At 32.7% G+C, this 21318-nt stretch overlaps 1 protein-coding gene across 50 annotated transcripts in view; it reads left to right on the plus strand.

Moving 5' to 3' along the window:
• KCNMA1 (potassium calcium-activated channel subfamily M alpha 1) overlaps positions 1 to 21318 on the plus strand; it is a 409269-nt gene that overhangs the window by 256246 nt on the left and 131705 nt on the right. For 43 of the 50 annotated variants that reach the window (XM_085554216.1, XM_085554217.1, XM_085554229.1 and 40 more), the window contains 4 exons: positions 9757 to 9832; positions 13825 to 13900; positions 15105 to 15275; positions 16993 to 17084. In XM_085554216.1, coding sequence (XP_085410342.1) covers positions 9757 to 9832; positions 13825 to 13900; positions 15105 to 15275; positions 16993 to 17084 — 415 coding nt within the window. Of the gene's footprint in view, positions 1 to 3550; positions 4109 to 9756; positions 9833 to 13824; positions 13901 to 15104; positions 15276 to 16992; positions 17085 to 17184; positions 17277 to 21318 lie in introns of those variants that run through there. The other 7 variants (XM_085554236.1, XM_085554238.1, XM_085554239.1 and 4 more) reach the window with 3 other exon arrangements.

Consider the following 21318-nt stretch of genomic DNA (forward strand, 5'->3'; position numbering starts at 1 on the left):
ATACAAATTTTTTATTTGCAGTTATGCCTCGTGACTCAAAGAAGCAAAGACAGGCAGAAATGCAAGTCTGCAAGCAACCAAGTGCTGCAGCATTAGTCAGGCTTTAACATCTGCCCTTTGTCCTTCTTTTGCTTTTTTTCTTATTCTGTTCTGTCACAGGCTAAGCATAGCATATTTCTGATTTTACTGCAGTTCGTTCCTGATGTGCCAGGAAGAATTAAACTGGTTTCTAACATTTTGTTTCCTTGGGAAGTCGAACTACTTTATACTGAGCTGTAATGGGTGCTTTAAAAAACAGTGACTAAATCTTTAACCTTCAGAGCCTCCTCTTTGCAAAGTTAACTCACTGAGGTGTAACCTCTGATTTAAGAATTTGTCTCAATTACAGTAACATTGTCAAGTAAATTTTCCAAAAAAAAAAAAAAAAAAAGAAAAAAAAAAAAAAAAAAGAAAAAGAAAAATAAGACATCAATAACTTCCTTCTTTCTCAGTTTTTTTCATATTTACCTTTTTCTTTTCCTTGCCCCCCTCCGCCCAGAAATAGGTTTGAAATATGCTTATATTTTGTAAAATATGATGCTTGCAAGATAAAAAGTCTTTGATTTTCTGTAAGGATCCAGTATTAATTCTGTACTAGGATATCTTTGCTTTTCTTATGGAATATGACATACTCTGACTGAAGTGTTATAAACTGAAATCGATTTTATGTTAAGGGAGATTAGCTAAAATGCTAAAGCTTTGACTTACCAGCTGTCCTTACATTTGCATTGTGTTTCTTCCTTTATTTAAAGTGCTAACACTGATTTCATTGATGTCAAACTTAGTGTTTGCAGAGAAGTTGATACAATCATTACCTTGGTTTGAAAATATTTTAAAAATACGAGAAACAAAATATATCTCCCTGCATGCAATGATTTTTATTGTATATATCTTATGGCTTTTGAGGATTAACTTTTATTTTTAGTAGAATGGGGAATCAAAGAGCTTTTTGTTTGTCAAGTGATCAGAGGTAACCAAAGACACTGTTTTTTTAAAACCTATACTATTTTGATGCAAAGATGAGACCTAAATAATGTATGTGGGGTGCCTCTGAATATGAATTTAAAAACAGACTTTAAAATTAAAAACCCTCTTCTGTTATGTCCTGACAATTAGTTTATTTTCAGTGCTGATGAAATGATGGTGCAGAGGCTGGTATCTTCTGTCTGATATGGACAGTAATCTTTAAAATCTTACAATGAAATTCTGGCTGCTAAATCAGGAGAAAACAGGGACACCCCACCTGCTGAATTCCTGACACTGTAATATACAGTGCTCTAAAAAATTTGACTGGGTTAAATTTCAGGATTTGATCAGGCACTTACAAAGCCATTCGCTGTTTCATTCACTTCTTGAATATTCATTATCAATAACAGTCCTCTAAGTACTAATTGCTTCTATTAAATTAAAGCATTTCAAATGTGCTTTTGAAGTTATTCTGTAAGGTATGCATTACAGCCTATTTAGATGAGAGAGTGTAGATGATAGAGGACCTTACTCTCACTGAAAGCAGAAAATGTCTTGCACAACCAGATTGCAGAACACAATGTTAAAACTACCTCATATGAAAGTAAATACTTCTGCACAGAATATGAAAGTGATAAACGCATTTTTGCCTGGTTCTGCCTCTGATGCTTTCCAGCATAAATCACAATCCTAATGATTAAGAAATTTAGAGTTACATTTTTTAATTGTGGATCAGGCATGTTTCAAAATTATTTTTGTGTTCTATTATTTAATGCATTTTTTTTTCCTCAGACTTTGATATTTTCAGCAGTTTTAGCAGTGCACTGAAACTAAATGGAGAAAATCAGTAAAAATCTGTGTAGCAGCCTCTGTACCAGGGAGCTGAAAGAGTTAAAGGAATACTGTCAGATTACTAAACCCTAAGTATAGGTTATGTAAATAAAAAGCTCAGCTTTTGCTAGTTATTACTGGAGAGGAGCACTAATTTACTTTAGAGATGTACTGGACACGCAGCACTTTTGAATTTTATACCCAAATGTTTGCTATAAATAAATAAAGAAATAATTAAAAAGAAAAAAAAATGGTATGATAACGATAGGGTTGAAATTCAAAGAATAAGATTATGGTTATATATTCATGGTGGAATACAAAAAATGAAGAAAAATAATATGCCTCAGATGATTAAAAAAAAAGAAAAAAGATATTCTTTCAGTTTGAGCAGTACAAGATGTGATTAGTAGCAGGGATAAATAATGCCTTGTTAAAATAGTTCCAGTTTGAAAGGAATAGTTCAAACACTCACAGATAGTTTGTACAAATGCATACAGATGTATTTATACAGTCAAAGGGGAACATTCCCAATGTTCCACTCCCATGGAGCTTTTCTCTGTGACCAGAGAGAACATGACCATGGTGTTTTTAAAAACTTGGTGTAAATGTTATAATGTAAAAGAGTCACAGAAGCAGTTTACTTATGATTTACTACCTGAATAATACTTGAAATTTTAAATTTGTGTATACAATGTTGCACATTTCTGTTTGGCCTTGTCTCACTTCAATAGCATTTTCCAAATTGTTTTGAGATCCTGTACATTTCCTATAAGCACATGGTGCTGTCTGTTTTTGTATCTGCTTTGCATTGTAGTCCAGATGGCATTGATATATTTTTAGAATATGTATTTTTATGGCTTTCCTTGTGCAGGGAAAAAAAAAAAAAAAAAAAAGAACAACAACAATAAAAAAAACCAATCAACCAACCAAACAAACAAACAAAAAAAACCCACAACAAAAGGAACGGAATGTTCAGCATGTTAAACATATTTCTTGAAATGAGGTTAGCTTTTCAAGATGGAGTATGTATGTTATGCTCCAAAGCCAGGAAGTTGACCAGGCAAGCACACGTACCGTGGAAGTTATCATCTCATGTTTACATTTTATTTGAAATAGCATTTTTTTTAATTAATTGAGGTAGTAGCTGACTGAACAGAAATCCTGTTGTGAATATTCACAGAACAAGCCTGCTTGAGAGAACTAATGTGCTCTGTTCTTTCCCGCTTGCCTGATGGTTAAAGATATATATATATATTTTTTTTCCCTGCAATATAGCTGTCATTAACTGGGATTAGATGAAGACTGGTTGTGTGTGTGCAGGGGTTTATTTCATCTGGGATAAATCCTGTAAGAGTTGGCTGGTATGCAGCCTCTGCCTTCTGGATAATAATTCTCACCAGAAGACACAAAGTGCCAAAGAAAAGAGTACACAGCAAAAAATTCCCATTATGATCTGCTACAGCTATATTCATTGAGAGTACCTGTTCATTTCAAGTGAACAGCATCACATTTGTGGGTTTTGAATTGATGGGTGTGGTTCTTTGGTGTATCTGAAAGAAGCTTATGTGGTAATATCCGGATAGAAGATGGCTCTTAAGCTCTAGTACATCACGGATCAGAGGAGCATCTGCACTGCCTGCCTGTCTGTTCTCTGATTTGTTTTGTCTATACACTTGGTGATATTCCTAGGATGTTTTGTGAGGCTGAGTTCTGTATTTGCATGAATTCTGTATGTTTCATGCTAACAGAAATGAGTTAGATTATATTGAATTATATTTTGATAGCAACATGTAAAGTTGAAATTTATATATAATTCAAATTTACTTAAAAGGGCACAGTTTTCAAATCTGCTTCCAGAGGGAAGTTCTCTTAAAGAAAGCACTCTGAGCTTTCTCTGTGTTAATACTGAATCAGGGAGGGAAAAAAAAAAACAAAAAAACAAAAAACAAAAAAAGGAAAAAAAGGAGATATATATGAATATCTTCATTGTTAGTGGATGCTGTGACTGAAGACTGGACCACAATATATGTGCAGTACATCTGAAGTAGAAGATTCATAGTCATGATTCCCAGCAAGATTTTAGTCTACCACAGCCCTTCTGGGGGCACACGTACGGAAACTTATAAAAGTACCAGAAGACGTAAAAAGTCTCTTGGAGAATTATTCCAAAATGGATATCGTGTCAAGGCGGGACATAATATCCCTGAGAAGGAAGAACAACATTCTTTTCGAAACTCCTTGGTCTCTTGTTATAGGGTCGGCTCATACTGGGGTAAGGTCTAATCTAAACTTTTTCTTCAATATGTAGTTTGTGATTCTGTCTTTGGTGCTAGCACATTTTTTTCTTAAAAGATGCTGTTCATTTTTTTTTCAAACTTGGTGTATGATTTCAGTTGCTTTATAGGAAAAATTCCTTCTGTGACTTGCATGATATAATGCACCTGTATATGCAGTGTCTCCCCAAGGGGGTTTGATATTCAAATAGAATGAAATAATTGTCTTTATTGAAGAATGGAAGGTAATATTCTACAGTGATATAGGGTTCTTGTTGTTTGTTTTGCTTTGGGTGGCCATCATTTCAGTAGATGTAAATGTAAGTTAAAATGTGCAGCAGATATTTATTAACAATTTAATGTGGCGCTTCTTGAAAGGAGTTAGTGTGCAACCTGTATATTCATAACTTGATGCAGTGAAACCTGTTTCATATGTACATTTGCATAATAAGGAGGAGGAAAATAATTCGGCTATTTTGCAGATTCTCTTACCTCTTGAATTGTTCTTGGAGCTTTCATTTTGACACTCACCTACAGGGATTGGAATCTCAGATTGTTCTGCTGCACTATGTGAAGGCATTCAGAACAGAGCTGTTTTCATCCCCAAAATTATCTCCTCCATTTTTTAAATCTCAGAAAATTTTCTCATTTCCTGAATACTAATTCTTGCTTTTTCAGTCTTCTCTAAACCATATGGTCTGAGTCAAATATGGTGTAGCAGTGGCCATTGATAATTTTCATGAATGGTGAAATCATTCATTGAAGGTACAATTCTAATGAATGGGTGAATGGTTTGCAAAGATTTTAGCTGGTATGCAAAGTCTCTGTAGTCTGTAGTTTTAATGCTAGTACCCCTGAATATGCTACTGCCAGAATAAGCAACATATGATAGTAAGAAAGGTAGTATGTATTTATTTGAAGACGTAATGTAATACTTGATGCTGTTCCACTAGATTGAAGTCACATTGAATTAAGGAAATATCCTAATTTCTGTTTCTGTTTTCTGGAATCTCATAAAGAAAAAAAAATAGTTGTTTTCATTTCCTCCTCTTCCCTTTTAAAGATTAACAATTATAAATTTTGATTTGGAGGTTTATAACTTTGGCTGAATCCCAGTAGCAGCTGTATACCTTTCCACTTTAAAAGCATCAATTCAGTTGAGAGTGCAAAACTGACTGACAGGAAAATATTGTATTTGAACAAATTTTAGGACTGTGAAATCCAAATAAAGATTAAAATCATTTTGTCTTCTTTGCTGCAAGCTTCATAAAGAATTTTCAACTCTAATTTTATTGCTACTGTTAATTAGCTTTTTGGTCATGTTTGTCACTATTCTGTTTTAAAACATCTGCCTTACTGAGTCCTCACTAAAGACGTGGAAAGCAGTAGCTGGATAATATTTTTACCTCACAGAACTGAACAAGTGTGCAATAAAAATAATAAAAATACTCCTGTTGTATTCTGAATCAATCCCATCATTTCAGCAACATAAAAATTGCTTCTTTTTGCACAAATCTGACTTCAGTAATATTTGAAATTAATTATAGTGTTTGAGGGCTTACTTGGCCTTTCAGCCACTTTTCAAAGTTGGTCTGAGAGATTTTGATATATCTCTGTTTCACAGCCTTATTAAGTGAAATTATTGGACCAGAGATTGAAATTATGGAATAATAAGTTTTTTTGTTTGTTTGTTTTGTGGTTTTTTTTTTAATATTTAAAGAATTAAATTTGATAACCGTAATAGACTTTTCTGGCTTAGAAATCTATGAAATCTTCAGTTCAGATGAATTCGAAGTTGGAAACATACCTTAGTCTTGCATTTAGAAGCTTAAAGTTAGCTGGCTGAATAAGCATGTGTATTTTTCGTCTGATTTAGAGAGAATTTCTAGGTGCATTAAACCTAAAATATGTATTACATATATATATTTAATTTATTGTATTGCAGAGGATTCTATTCTATTCTAAATAAATCCCACAGGAACATTCCAACATAAAACTTTTTGTCAAGGAAAAGGCGAGGAGGCAAAATTGCAAATAATCCACAAATTTTGCCTTCATCTGAATGGTCAGCTGTCTTTAGAAGGCAGGATTCCAATAAACGTTGCTAATGGAAATTACTATAATACATAACAATCTATATTATTTGAATTACTGATTATGTTCTTTAAATATAAGAGTGTTAGTACCTTATACAGTTTTTGAAAGTGGGATTTTTTATTAATTTTCTCATTATAGATTTTTGATTACTATCTTTGATGTGTAAGAAAATATCCTGTATTTCTATTCCTGGTGCGTTGGTGAGCGTGAAAGATATTATCTTACTTTTAAATGAGTCAAAATTGATTTGGAACAGTGGGAGATCATAACATGGGATGTTGTTTTAATTGTTTTATATGATTTTTTTCATAACCTGGCTGTTCTCTATGGACCCACTGATAATTATTTTTGAGTAAGACTACTCAAAATCTTTTCTGTTTAACTTTGCTTAATTTTCATCTAATGTGGATTCATGGTAATCTACCTACTGAATAATTTGGGCCATCTTTAATCTGACAGCAGTTTCACTGCAGCAGGGTTACTGCTCTAAGGATTACTGTGTCTGGATTACTGCATGATTGCAAACAGTCTTTGACATGTTGTTAACTCCAGCACAAAAATGAAGTGTTTCTTGGACTTTTCCTGTTAGGAATTATTCAGCTGATTCATCATCACCTTGCTAAGTGCAAGATGATGAATAACATACATTCAGAGGCAGTCTTATTTCATTTGAGCCTTATGGCCTTCTGCTTACAGTCTGTTCCTAGGTGTTTCTTTTTGGAGTCTATTTGACAAATAAAGCTGAAATTTCCAAGTTTGCTGTGATTTTTCAAAGTGCACATAATTAACTGCAGAGGGTAAAGCAGTCCATGCTGTTAAATGTTTTAGAGTGCCAAACATTAACTTAAAGACAGCACCTCATACTTCTTTCACAACTTTAAAAAGCAATTATTAAAAACCAGGAATTCTTCTTCTTAATTTGAGTTCATCTAGTATTATTGGATGTTGCCAGTAAGCCAAAAAAAAACCAACAAAAAAACCCACTTTGGTTTGAAGACTCCCCTCTGGAGAGGTGTGCTCATTGGTGCATTGTACAGTGTAATTTGTCCCTACTGTGTAGAATACCAGGCTTCATGTTAATAGTGATAGGGGGAATAGATACTGCAGGCATAGTAGGTTTCATTTGCATGCGAACAATGAACTGGTGATTGCATGCTCAAATCTTGCGTACAAGGTACTATAGGTACTTGGAAATGTTACTTCCAGCTGTGGTTCTACCATTCCTTTTACCTGTTTATTTCAGATCACTTTTCAGAACTTTTTTTTTTTTTTTTTTTTTACATTGTTCCACAATTCCCATATTTTTATGAATTTTCTTTCAACCTTCCTTGTGAACTGTCTTCCTTGCAATGGCTTACACTTAAAAGTTGTATTCCTAGACTCTATGTATTTCCTCCTGAGGTTATAAATATTCAGCAATTCTGGCATGATTAATTTTTCTGAAAAAATTAATTATATAACAAGTTTTATGGAAAACATAGTGGTTCATGGCAGCTTGCAAAGTTTTTATTTATCATCTAGACAATCTGCCATTTCATAGGGTTTATGGCTTCATACTGTGAATATGGGATAAGACTTATTAAATCCTATATTCTTCTTGGTATGATAGAACTCAATGTCTACAAGACAGGAAATATAAGAGATCATCTAAAATGGCACAGGTACAAAAATCTAACAGATTTATTCAATTATTGCAAAGGGTAGAACAATGGAAAGGATTTAGATTCTGTCATAATATGAAAATTTTTTATGTTCATGTTTTTTCATGTTTAAACTATGCAGAACAGGCAGTAAGCTGAAGTTTCCTTATACAAAAAGCAAAGTCCCAAAGTAGTGTCCTAGACAGGATACAGAGGTTACAAGCTGATTCAGTACAAGGAAGTTCTATTTGCAGATCATGGAATCTGGACTTTAAGCGTTTGTAATTCTCTATTTCTTTGTCTCCCTATTTTTTATTTTTTTCTCTCTCTTTCTCTCTTTCTTATGCTTGTTTTTGGAACATTGCAATGGATATATCATTAAATTCTCCTCAGTGCATTTGAAATGAGGGATTTTTCTTAAAGTATGTTTATTAAAAACTTAGTAGGGAGTGGATTGAGAGACAATTTCAGAATTTACACAATTTTGAATGTTTCCCTTCTAGAAACTGCTAGAACTCTACTACTATAACTATTTCTTCAAGTGCAGCAGAAGTTTGTGTCTCGTAGTTTTGAGAAATTTGATACAAAATGGATGCACATGCATCCGAAGTTTAGAAATATTAAGCATCATTTTATGTCTTTTTCTACTGATAACCCCAAATCCACTTTTCAAGTTGTGATTAATCTTCAGAGCTACACAGTTTGTATAGACTTTGTATATGTATGATACACAAATAAGAGAGATTTACTTCTCCATTAAGGTTAGTTATAAGCCTTAACAAGAGTAAAAGTTTTATTTAGCAACTTTTCTATAATCCCATTTAAATAAAGCCTTGATTTAGCACACGTCTGACCACATACTACTTTGCTTTTGAAGGAAACCTCTGAACTTCACTGAGATGAGGAAGGTTGTGCTGATTTTTAATTGCTTCCTTAAGTTTCTAGGGAGGAAAAAATGTTTTATAGCACTGGAGACTGAATGACATGAAGCTGCCCTGCAATAGTCACAGCAGCATATTATACAACTTTTTAAGTAACTGTTGGCTGCACTGTTTACTGAAAGCTCTGTTTCAATGTTAGAAGTTGTGCGTTTGTACACTATGTACCTTTACTCATATGCCAGAGATCTGTAGCCAATCTAGTATCAGAATAAATCTCTTTTGATAATTTAAGCCCTTAATCTTTTACAGCATTTTCTCTTGCATACTCTTTCTCACTCGCTTTACAGTTGTCTGGGAATTGCTACTCAGGCAACCTGATTTCAACACAAAATTCCTATTTGTTTATAGAAATAATTATATAGTATATTTGAAACTTTTAGGAGAGAGTATGTGGTCCCCTTGTGCTACTGCGTGAGTTTTTTGGAAATTAGGATGGAGATAGGGGCAATATTACAATATTGCAATTTATTACAATAAAAGATTTGACGTCATTAAGATTTGCAAATTTAATCAGTCTAGTTTATCTGGTTTATCAGATCTTTTGCTCATAATCTCTAATTTTTCACTAAGCATCATGGGAGCTTGGAGAATTGTGAAGTTTCAGGTCTGTACGTGTCTGTCTTTGACAGTCTGTAGAGAAGGTCATGTGTGGTAGAATAACCAACAGAACCTCAAAGAAGCTTTTTTTCTCTCTTAGCTTTCAGCCAATTAATCTCCTTCCATGGCTTCCTGGCTAAACTGTTTTTTTCTGGTAGAATACCTCAGCAGTTAAGGAATTAAGTTTAAAACTATTCCAAAAAGGACTGGTGAGGATGTTGAAACTGTTAAATATGGAGGAATACTTCAAAGGTATTTGACATACTGTATGCTGCCTATGTTGTTCTCATGATTGCTGTCATTGTAAATGAAATGTTGTTAGAGTTATTCTTTACTAGAGTTTTTTTTGTTTGTTTGTTTTTTTTAATGCAGGTTTAAGATTTTTAAGAGCCCTTAGACTGATACAGTTTTCAGAAATATTGCAGTTTCTGAATATCCTTAAAACAAGGTAAGAGATTTACTTATGTTTTGAATAGTTGCATTGATGACATAACATAAATGGCTTTTGTTTGTAGTTCTATTAATATATGATTTTCTTGTCTGTAAAAAAGAACCAGCTAAAAAAAAATGAAGCTCAAAATCTGTTTTTTAAATCCGAGCAAGATTGAATATTGATAAATTCAGAGCAGAATGAATTACAGATCTATTTGCTAATTAAATGTTACTGCTTTACATGTTGCCAATCTCTGATCCACTGCCTTACAGAACAGAAATTAATTCAGTTAATTCAGCAGAATTCTGCTAAAAAACATTCTAAAAAAATAATTGTTAGGCCCTACTTCAGTTCTTTCGGGGAAAAAAAAAACCAAAAAAAAACCATAAAAAAGTTTCCCAGCTATATTTATATTGTGTTCATATCCATTAGCATTTCTTTAAAAAAATATTTTAAACACTCCTGATTAACTTTCTGTTTTTCATATGTTCACTAGGCCAATAATACATGTTAATTTTGTTGAAAAAAAAAGCACATTTTAGAACAAAGGATCACTGACTCTGAGGGAAAAATGAAAAAAAGAAAGGAACCTTCCCATGCCTTCACTATTACAGATGCTTTGCCTTTCATCGCTCCTTGAATTACCCTAGCTAAAGTATTGAACCAAACTTCCAATAATTAATGCGAATTCCGTTCAATTCTAAAATACTGTTATTCTCTCTGTTTGTTGAGAAGCTTGTGTGAGGATTTCTTATGCAAGTAACCATCTACATCCCATGTAAACTGTTTGCTATGAGTAAATAGAACCTTGAGATTTGTAGATATTCATATTAAAGAGCTCATTCTTCAGTCTTAAGCTTAAAACCATTTTCTGTTCTCTAGACTCTTACAGTCTGTATATCTTTAGCTGTATGATGTCCAGTCCTTGATAAATAAAGAAATTAATGAACATGTAGGGAAAATGTTAGCCTGTAATCTAAGATTGTCTAAGACTGGTTTGCTAAGGAAAGTGAATAACGTGTCTAGGAGCTCAGAGTATCCAATAAATTTATTTTGACACATGAATGACCTCACCAAAAGACATGACAACTGATAGAAATGTCCTATAAACTCAAATGATTTTAGATGAAGTTAGAAGCCATGAATTTGTAAACTTCCAGGTCCATAAGTATAGGGATGTTCTATTAAATTCAGTTTGTTCACAGCTTGCTTAATTAAGATTGACTGATTCATTATCTTAGCATTTTTTTTCTGGTAGAAATTTAACTGTTAGATTAGATAATGTCTCTGTAATTTTCTATCTGAATGCCTAAATATCTATAAAACCCAAATGCTTACTTATAGGCTGCAAAGCAGAGCTTTCTAATGTGACTGTTTCAGTTTACTTGGCTGATTAAACGCTAGCAGCTCATCAGTAGCAAAGTTTATTCAACTCAAAATTTTAAAATTTTCCCTGCTCCTATTTCTTCAGTGGAAGAGCACATCTGATCTGTGTATCTCAGTAAGCCTGAAATGAACTTAATTATTTGGATACTATAGATGTTCACAAAGCAGAGTTTTGTGAACTGAAAGAATCAATCTGCAACAAATGGCCAGAATACAATTTGTTTCAGATAAATATATAGTTACAGCTGACAAATGTAAATGACCTCTTTTTTTTTTAATCTATTGTTTTACATGAATTTAACTTAAAGAAAGTATAAACTGAAGATGTCTATTGCTTCTGCTAAATTTCAGTGAGGTGTTTTGTTTTGTTTTGTTTTGTTTTCACCCAGAATGTTCTTAAATGCCATCATAATGTGTTGAGCAGTTCTGTCTTATGGACAATGACATTACTCAGCTTGTTGAACTAAAACAGTAAACTTACTATTTCATTATTTGCTCTAAAAGTATATTATAAAAAGAATAGAAAAGATGCATTTTATTATATAAAATATGGGGGGGCGGGGGGGAATGCCATTTATTCGTTTCAAAAATATGGTGATAATTTAATGAAGTATTTCATTGTGGTTAACATTAATCATTGAATTGTAGAATTTCTCAGACCTTGAAGATCAAGTCCAACCTCAACCAAAAACCATACTACCCTAACTCTAACCACCTGCTAAATCATGTCCCTGAGCACCACTTCCAAACATTTTTTTAAACACATTCAGATAGTGATGAGATCAGTGAAGTACTGAGAAAATCATGAGAATGTAATTATTGTTTTATTTGAAAAGAACAACTAAAGCAAACCAAAGATATACCCTGGCCTATTAGAAGACATTCTTTTGCCAATGATCTATTTGTTTCCCTAGTCTAAAATGAAATACATATTAATCAGAATATTTTTTTGTCCCTGTGCTTATAAAATAGAATGAATTGTGTGATGTTCAGTTGAAAATGTCTCTACTTTACTGCTTTCAAATATTTTCTCAACAAAACAGCAAGGACTTAGGGCTCACAGTAAGGGATTTTGCACAGATGTTGCAAAGAGATTAAAGAGCAGAAAAATGTTTGTGACTAATCTTTCATCTATATTTAGACTCTGCTAGAAACACAGGCAAATTTCATAGAGGACAGAGAAGGTACAATTTTCAATAAACCTACTAAAATAAAAATTTCCAAACATATCATATAGAGTTATTTTTAATGAATGCTGTCATTTACATATATTACAGTAATATGTGGAGACCGATTGTTGCTTTATTGCATTGGGAGTTTCTTCTGACCTGAATTCAGGTGAAGAATTGTATTTAACCTTTCATAATGGAACGTCGCATCAATATAATTTCTATCACTTTGTTTAATCTAGGCACCTAGAGATTAGTGTATTGTGGTATTATTGTGGTATTATGAATGCTGTTATTAACAAAATATAAAAATTCAACAAACACCTTAATAAATTGCCACAGTGAACGTTTTGATGTGCATGATCATTAATTAATTGTAAAAACGAATGAATAGCTTCATAAACTTGAGTACAGTAATCATTACAGCAACAGTAATTTGTTAGCCAGTTGTGTGTCAGCTAGTCCTTGCAGTTGCCCACTCAACTGTACCTCTTAAAAATTATGTTCAGTGAAACTGTCTGTTCAATGGTTTGTTTCTCAACTTAGTTTATAAATTGTCCTCAGTTAGTCTGTTAAAAAATATTAATCAATTCTTCTACTATATAACTGCTTCTACTACTACTACTACCAGATTTTTATTTTTTTTTCCCCTAGTGTTTCTTCTTTTGGAAAACAGTTAATGGGAATAATGGGTTTTCTGATGCATCATACTTTCTAAGATGTGTTTTCAAAAACAAAGAAGAGCTGTTCTCAGTAAAATTCCATGAAAGTATAAGATCATTTAGACATAATAACACATAACTTCAGTTCATTGTCTTTTTTTTCTTCTTCTCCTTGAAACTGTCAGTGTGTGAAGTATGAGATATGTTATGACTTAATTTGAAAATAACTTAGGTCTTTGCACAGAAGCACTTACATGCCCAAGTTTGGGAATCCTATATATATCTATATATTTTTCCCAAAAAATCACCATGGCATTCAGGCTATAATAGTTCATTAATGCTTGCAGACATAGTTTTTCCTCATAATAGTATTTGCAAGTATTAGCAGTTTGTCAGCGCTGAAAATCCTCTTGAAATTAGTGTTTAAAGCATCATCCAGTCTGGGGTAAAAAAAAAAAACACAAAAAAACAAACAACAACAAAACACAAAGATGAATATGGAAAAAGCATACAAGCTAGTGAAAAGTGAAATAATTCAAAAAGCATCCGACAGTTGTGGGTGGATATGTAACGTTCAGCAGACAGTGGTAATTGGCATTACCCAATTTAATTCATTGAGTCTGTGTGGCTGTATTCCAGGACATAACAATGTTTGCATGTGGTTAATTGCTGATATGTACAGAAAGGAAAATGGAGAAAGAAGAGTAATGAATGGTAAATTCCAACGTATGTTCTCTTTCTTTTTCCTTTTTTTCTTCCTTTTTTTTTTTTTTTTTTCCCCTTACTCCAGTAATTCCATCAAGCTAGTGAATCTGTGCTCTATATTTATCAGCACATGGCTGACAGCAGCTGGGTTCATACATTTGGTAAGTATGTTTGCACGTACTTCTTTGGCTTTTTTTCTTGGATCACTTTCTTTCAGAACTGCTCTACTACCATAAATTGCCTTACTCTGGATGACCCCTTAGTACATTTAATGAGTATAATTAAAATAAAAATGAAAAAAAAATTGACATATCTCCAATTTTCAGCTTTTACTGAAGTATTTACCTATGTATTAACCCAAATATTTAGTTTCAGCAAGAGTAAAATTGGGGACTTGAACTGCTATAACTTCTTGAGTGATTACAATTAACCATTAGGTGGCAGTGTTTCCTTAATAACTACTCAGTGCTTCCTGAAAGGGTATGTCAGAGTATGAGATGAGAGTGATGTCCTGAGAAATCAATGGTTGTGCTACAGAAAAAAGCCATTCCCTATTTCTACACCTGAGGGTGGTGTTTGACCACCCTTAGGGTAGAAAATTTTGTCCTTGTATGTAGCCTGAATGTGCAATTTTCTAGTGTCCCATTGCTGGTGAAGTGTGAAGAGGTCCATGTTTAATTTTAAGTCTTATGAACTGAGGTTTTGGGTGTTTTTGTTTGGTTTTTTTTTGTGATATACTGCAAGTTCATTTGCTTTTTCTAGATTTGAAATAAAAAAAAATAAAACAAAAAACATACAGTTCACTGTTTTAAAAATTACATCAGAAGGAAGGAGGTTTTCTCTTTTTTGTTCTGCTGTAGGAATTCTCGAACTTTAGGCTTTCTACTGTGGAACAAAACTTAATAGATATCATGCATACAGAGTATACTCTTTTCCTGCCTTTGAACTTATAACTTGCATTACATGTCCAAGTCAGTGATAAGTCACTAGTGCCATTAATAGCTAGATAATGTTATAAAACAAAAAATTAAGTGGTATAATTGCATTAGAAGCAATATTGACTGAAAAATATCTGGACAAACTGATATCAGATAAGCCTCATCTTCTTTTTAACTAATACATATTGTTTCAGTAGTGAATGGAAAAAAATTGTTTTCAGAGAATAGTTCGAGTGGCAGTGTTATGTGTATTGGCAAGAGAATGGTAAGTCTATAATCCTAGGTCATTTGTATATTCAAAACAAATCACAGAACAGGATCCAGAGTTTATATTATATGCCAATAAAATATGCATATTTTTTGTATCAGTAGAGATAGTTTGTAGTACTTTTAATTTATTCACTATGTATATCCTTTCTCATTTTAGGTGGAGAACTCAGGGGATCCTTGGGAAAATTTCCAAAATAATCAACAGTTAACCTATTGGGAATGTGTTTATTTACTGATGGTTACAATGTCCACTGTTGGTTATGGAGATGTTTATGCAAAAACAACCCTTGGTCGCCTTTTCATGGTCTTCTTCATCCTTGGGGGATTGGTAAAAAATATATTACTATTCTTTATTATTATCAATTTCTTCTAGTTTAGTTCTTTATCATGTATATCTGCATCTCAGTGCTATAATTGAAGAGATAATAATATTCAACTTAATAAAATTAATTCTTAAATTCTTTAATAACTTTAATACAGTATATTTTCCCTAAAGATAAATATTTTGACATGGTTTGTCAGTCACAGGAGTCAGAATTTTGTAAAGCATTGAAATAAGTAATGCATGTGAATACAGAAGTGCCTTAGCATTTCCGCTTATAAACTTAGTGCTAGTATTTTACTTTTTAGTGACTGATTGTAGTGCATTTTTTAAAGGATACTATTCATACTTAAAGGCACTTTGCGGTTTCAGAAGTCCTACCCACCCTTCTGTGTTCCTTCCCATAATTCCAACAAACACTGTGGCTCTGGACTGCCTTAAAGAGCAGCTTGCCTGATTCTGATGATGGCAAACCACATTCTCTTTGATTTCAAACATCATTTTGTGTAATGTAGCTCAATTTTTACCTAGTTTATCACATGAAGCATGGCCATAACCAGTACCATTTGATATCAACAAATTCTGGTGTTCTTTGTGCTATATGTACAAAGCGCCAACGTTGTTAGTTGTCTTCTGTCAACTTTGGTATTATTTATCAGTATTAGTAACTCTATGGAACCTGTTGCAATGTTGTTTTAATGCAGCAAGGTTTATATTATTATTCAGACAGTGCAAGGTAAGTGCTGTGCAGACAATTCATGATATATATTAATTCATGCACATATGTATTGTTTTTATTACTTTACTCTCATCTTGATTTCGCATATGCATACACCTTATGGAGGTGATATGTATATAACTGATGTTATGAATACCATATATGTCAGACACATAGGTACATATATGTAAGCATATATATGCATTTCCATCTATGTTTATTGACAATTAAAGACAGACGTCATGCCAACTGGCAGTAGCTCTTCGAAGTATCCAGCCACAAGGAAGATGTTTGTTGGACAAAACATGGCAGAATAATTTTTATTTTCTCCTTAAAATCTTTTTTATTTTTTTTCTTTCATGTGTTATTCCAATCCTTTTAAAAAAACAAACTTTTGTAAAAAAAAAAAAAACAAATTTTGGGGGTGGTGGTGACTATTTTGTTCTTCAGAAGGAGGATTTGCCTGTGACTCCATCTTTTTTTTCTGTGCTTAGATCTTAATCACAGGGGAAATTTTCTTGTTTTTTAAAATAGAAATCTAACTACTGTAATGATTTTTTTTTTTTTGTGGGTTTTTAGTTTTTTTGGTGTTTTTTTTTTTTTGGATTTTTTTTTTTTTTTTTTTTTGTACGTGTGTATGGTCAAGATAAATAGTTTTTCCCTTCCCCTTTTCAGGAAGATTTAGATGTAACTGTAGCTTATGATTATTTAAAAGCTTGAATTAATTTTGTTCTTCTTTTGTTTGATAAACCTATTTTTCTTCTTCGGACCATTTTATTAATTCCTAAGACATCCACCTTCTTCAAGTCCAACTTTTACATTGAACCATCTTGTTTTGTTTGCTAAGAACTTTTACATTTTTAAAATTTTCTTTTAAACACCTTTGTAGATCTAATTCTTTTGCATTTTCAGATCTTAAAAATATATCTCTTGAAAACATTCATCATCCCCCTTTCTTTGGCCTCTCTTTTTAGTCTTTTCTTCTGTCTCCTATCTTCTTCTTAGGCCATGTTTGCCAGCTACGTCCCTGAAATCATAGAGTTAATAGGAAACCGCAAGAAATATGGTGGTTCCTATAGTGCGGTTAGTGGAAGAAAGTAAGTATCCCAAGAGGCTCTGCTGCCTCTGCTGCAGTAGAACACTCTCTGCATGCCATTTTCTTTTTTTTTTTTTTGTGTTTCTGTTTCATGCATGTAGGCAATGTTTGCTCGCTACGTGCCAGAAATTGCTGCTCTCATCCTTAATCGGAAGAAATACGGCGGGACTTTTAACTCAACCCGAGGCAGAAAGTAAGTCAAAAGAGACCAGGTGTGGTTGTGTGACTTTAAAGATGCCCTGAAGGTGGTAATAGCTGACTTTCAGCTTAAAAAGCTGTATTCTTTGACATCAGATGTTACCACTGGAGAACTGTCACACTATGGTTAGAGACCTGGGCTAATGCTATGGTACAAGTCACAACATTATGTCCCTGCTTCAAGAGAGCCTGGATACTGCTAGGAATACATTAATGTAATTTGAAAAAGTAAATAAATGAATAAATCAGTATCTCACTTTTGCATATGCAGCTAGCTTATGGAAAGAGATTAACATCACTTTTTTGGGCATCACTGAATTATTTGATGAACTAAGTCACAATGGTAATTAATGTGATTTTGGAGTAACTCAGTTCTTAGATAACTTCAGTTTTCTGGAGTGAAAATTGAGAGATTTATGTCAATTGGATTATTCCATGCTGTTTCAGACAATCAGTAGCACTGATTGTTATTGTTCAATTAACAGATGCAGATCTCAAGCAGCTCCTATTGATTGCATATGAGTACTGCAAAAACTCATGGTTTTATGATGTATGATCAAGATTTTAAAAATTATTCTCTTCCACAGCCACTGTAAAGAAGAGGAAGTAGTATTCTCAGTATCAGTGTAGCATAAGAAAAAAAAAAAAAAAAGTAATCAATTGGCTTGGTAGCAACAGGTAGCTTTTATTGGGCCACATCAACTCATTACATTTCCATTGGAAGTCTGTTCTCTTGACCAAGTCAAAAACAGCTTTTTCTGGCATTCCCAACTAGATCTGAGATATGGCCTTCAATAAATCAGATGCACATGGAAATATATTATTTTCTTTTTATCACCATTAATGTTGCCATTTTTTGTTTCATTGCATATCTTTGTGAAATTCTCTAGAAGATATATGTATTTACCCTGAAAGATTAGTTATATAAAATCCTTTCCATAGAAGAAAAAGGAAGGAACTTGAGGAAATTATGTAGTATGTTCTTTTCCATACTTCAAGAGTTTTCACCTTGTTCATTTCAAATTATCACCCATGCATGATTTTACAGTTGTAAATCATGATTTAATCAAATTATTTCTTCTCTTTGTAGAGAAGAAAGACTACATTTGCCCCACAGAACTAATTTGAGGGTACTGATTTAAATCATTGCGTTGATATAACAATATTTGTTTTCTCTGTTGCTGTTACTTATTCAAGAACAGTCATAACAACCAAGCGTTCCATTTTAAGGTACCATCCACTGTCTAAAGTTATTTTTTATTGCAAGATCTAATACTGGAAACATGCATCATCATTCATTTACCAAGATGAAAAAAAGTCTTCATTTATTTCTGAAAAAATATCATTAAATTCCCGAAATGTTTATTTGTGACAGAGACATACTCAGTTTCGTACTTGAATTCATACTTTGGTTTTCTGAGAGGATTTTCAAGTACAGAATTTGCACCTCACCACCAGAGGTGAATATGTTTTAAAAACTATTTTAAATACAGACTTTTTAGTCTCCCTTTCTACATTGTCACTAGTACCCAGCATTGCTCAGTTGCCTCTAAACTAGGACTTGATCTTCAGTCAGAATCCCACATCCTGAAAACCTCAATTCCAGTTCAAAGACTTGCTGCTAGCTTTGGGGCGTGCTAAATTTTATTTTCTCTCTTTTTTTTTTTTTCTTTCTTTTTTTTTTTTTTTTTAGCTCACTCAGTGCTTAATCTGCAGATCTCTACTGCCCATATAATTATTCAATTGAAACTCAGCTCTGTCATCAGCATGCAAACTGTTCGATTTACTTAATGCACTGTTCTCTGGTTCAACTATTAATTGCTGAGTAGTATAAAGCAGTCCTTTGCTCATGTGGGTCTTTCATCAGAGAATCTAAACTTGGGAACTGCACAGTAAAAAGCTATTAGTAATCCTTTTTTTTTTGATGTTGCTTTTGCAGTCAGTAGAACAAGATTGATGAAATGTTATGTTTGGCCAAAACTTAAGTTTTCATTTGGAATTCAGTGTTGAGAGAGTGGATTGTCAGAACCAATAAGCTTTCCTCTGCTTGGGGTTTGGGCATGTGGTAGTAATTAGCAATATAAGCTCTTTAGTTGAGCAACCAAGGATAGATTCTGGCAGCATACATAATGGGAAAATACATTTGTTCTAGTTTTAATGTCAGAAAGTTTCCAGATAGAATGAAATGCATGTACAAAATGAAGGCAGATAAATTTTGTTGAAAGATACTGCTTCAACACTTAAAATAGCAGATGTGTTTACTTTTAGTTCTTTCTCCAAAATAGATAAGTACATTGAATCTTCTTTGTAACATTTATATATGTGTTTATACATGTGTCCTCCTGAATTAAGTCTGTGGAGTAAAATGATTCTATACTACTACTAAAACTTAGATGGCAAGTCAAAACTAGCATATGATTTTGTACCTCTTAAGGATGACACTGTATGGCTTTACTACTAATAGGCAGTATGCAATTATCACTTACTAGATAGCTTTGTTACATAAATTCACATGGTTATTATTTTATTTTATTTTATTTTATTTATTATATTTTATTTTATTTTACATCTTTATTATAACTTATAATCTCTACCTTACAAGGTATTCCTGTGATGAGATTTGCATGGTATCAAAGAGCACAAAACAGGAATATTATATAAGCCTTTGAGAGAAGTTTCATCTGTTAAACCAACAAAAATACTCTGATGTATAAACGTCAAAATACATACTATTATATAAATACAAATTGTGACCAAGACCAAGTATGTACATTTGATGATGAACAGACACAGTCTCAACCTAGAAAAATAAAGAAGTTACTCCCAAAAGATACTAATCCTTTTCTTGAATATTAGATTTGTAATCAATGAAATCTCTTCCATAAGTAACAAAATTAGTGCTAATAATGATTTGCTACAATCACAGATCACTCCACTAGAACATTTTTACTATGTATCCTGATACACTAAATGAGATGATCAGTAGATGGGTAAACAAATCTCACTAAGTTTAGTTCTGTGCACAACAAACAAACAATTTTTTACCATTCTTATGAATAATTTTGAGACCATAGCTTGGTTTCCTACACATTACCTACATGTGGTTATTTTCTCTGTAAAAGACTTTCAGGTTCACTTATTTTGTGCAAATTCTTTCTGTTACCTGTTAGTAGAGCTCCTGAAATACTATTCAGTATGTCATTTTCAAATGAAGTACTATAGAAGGAAGAAAATCACAAATTTCATTATGCTGATAGACTATTATTTTTATACTGTGAGCAATTAGCTTACTGGTAAGTTCATGCATTCATACATCTGGAAAAGGCAGTGATCACTTTGTGTTTGGATGTTTTTCTGAAGTTCTCCAACCAACCTCTTCTCTATAAAGTTCAAGCTGTTTAGATTGAGATTTTCTTCAAGAAATGTTTGGTTTTGAGATTAGTAAAATTCTACTAATTAATTCTTTTTGATGTTTAGAACATACACTTTCAGCCCTAGACAGAAATGAATTCACAAAATAATCTGTAATTTCTTTCATGCCAAAAAATCAAGAGCAATTTGTTTATTCTTAACCTTCGTACTAACCCAGTCTAGGATTTTCTTTTCTGAGTTTTCCATAGATTCAGGTTTAAATCTGTTTTACCTTTTGTAATTAATTACTAACCTTTTGTTCCAGATTTACAAATTCATTTGAGAATCAAGATTTATCTTGATTTTTTTTTCCCATTTCTGTATTTGTGGGTTCATGTGATCAGTCTGGATTTTAGTTTTGTGAATTGTTTTCCATTTGAAAACATTAGCTTATTGTGAGTTAGCCTATACATAGCTTCAGAAGGCACGAATAAAACATTTATATACTTATATAACAATTTATTTTTGTCCTTCTTCTGCAGTGAATAATTACATACTGATTCCATGCCTAACTTGTTCTTGCTTCTTATTTGCAAACCTCCATTGAAAACTCTTTGTGAGGGCAGAAACACAGCTTTACATGAATAGATATAGACAAAGAGAGAGGCATTTTTATTACTACTTTT

This window comes from Coturnix japonica, chromosome 8, assembly GCF_054131305.1.
Source record: "Coturnix japonica strain WE chromosome 8, WE-NBRP24, whole genome shotgun sequence".
In the NCBI taxonomy this organism is placed as follows: Eukaryota; Metazoa; Chordata; class Aves; order Galliformes; family Phasianidae; genus Coturnix; species Coturnix japonica.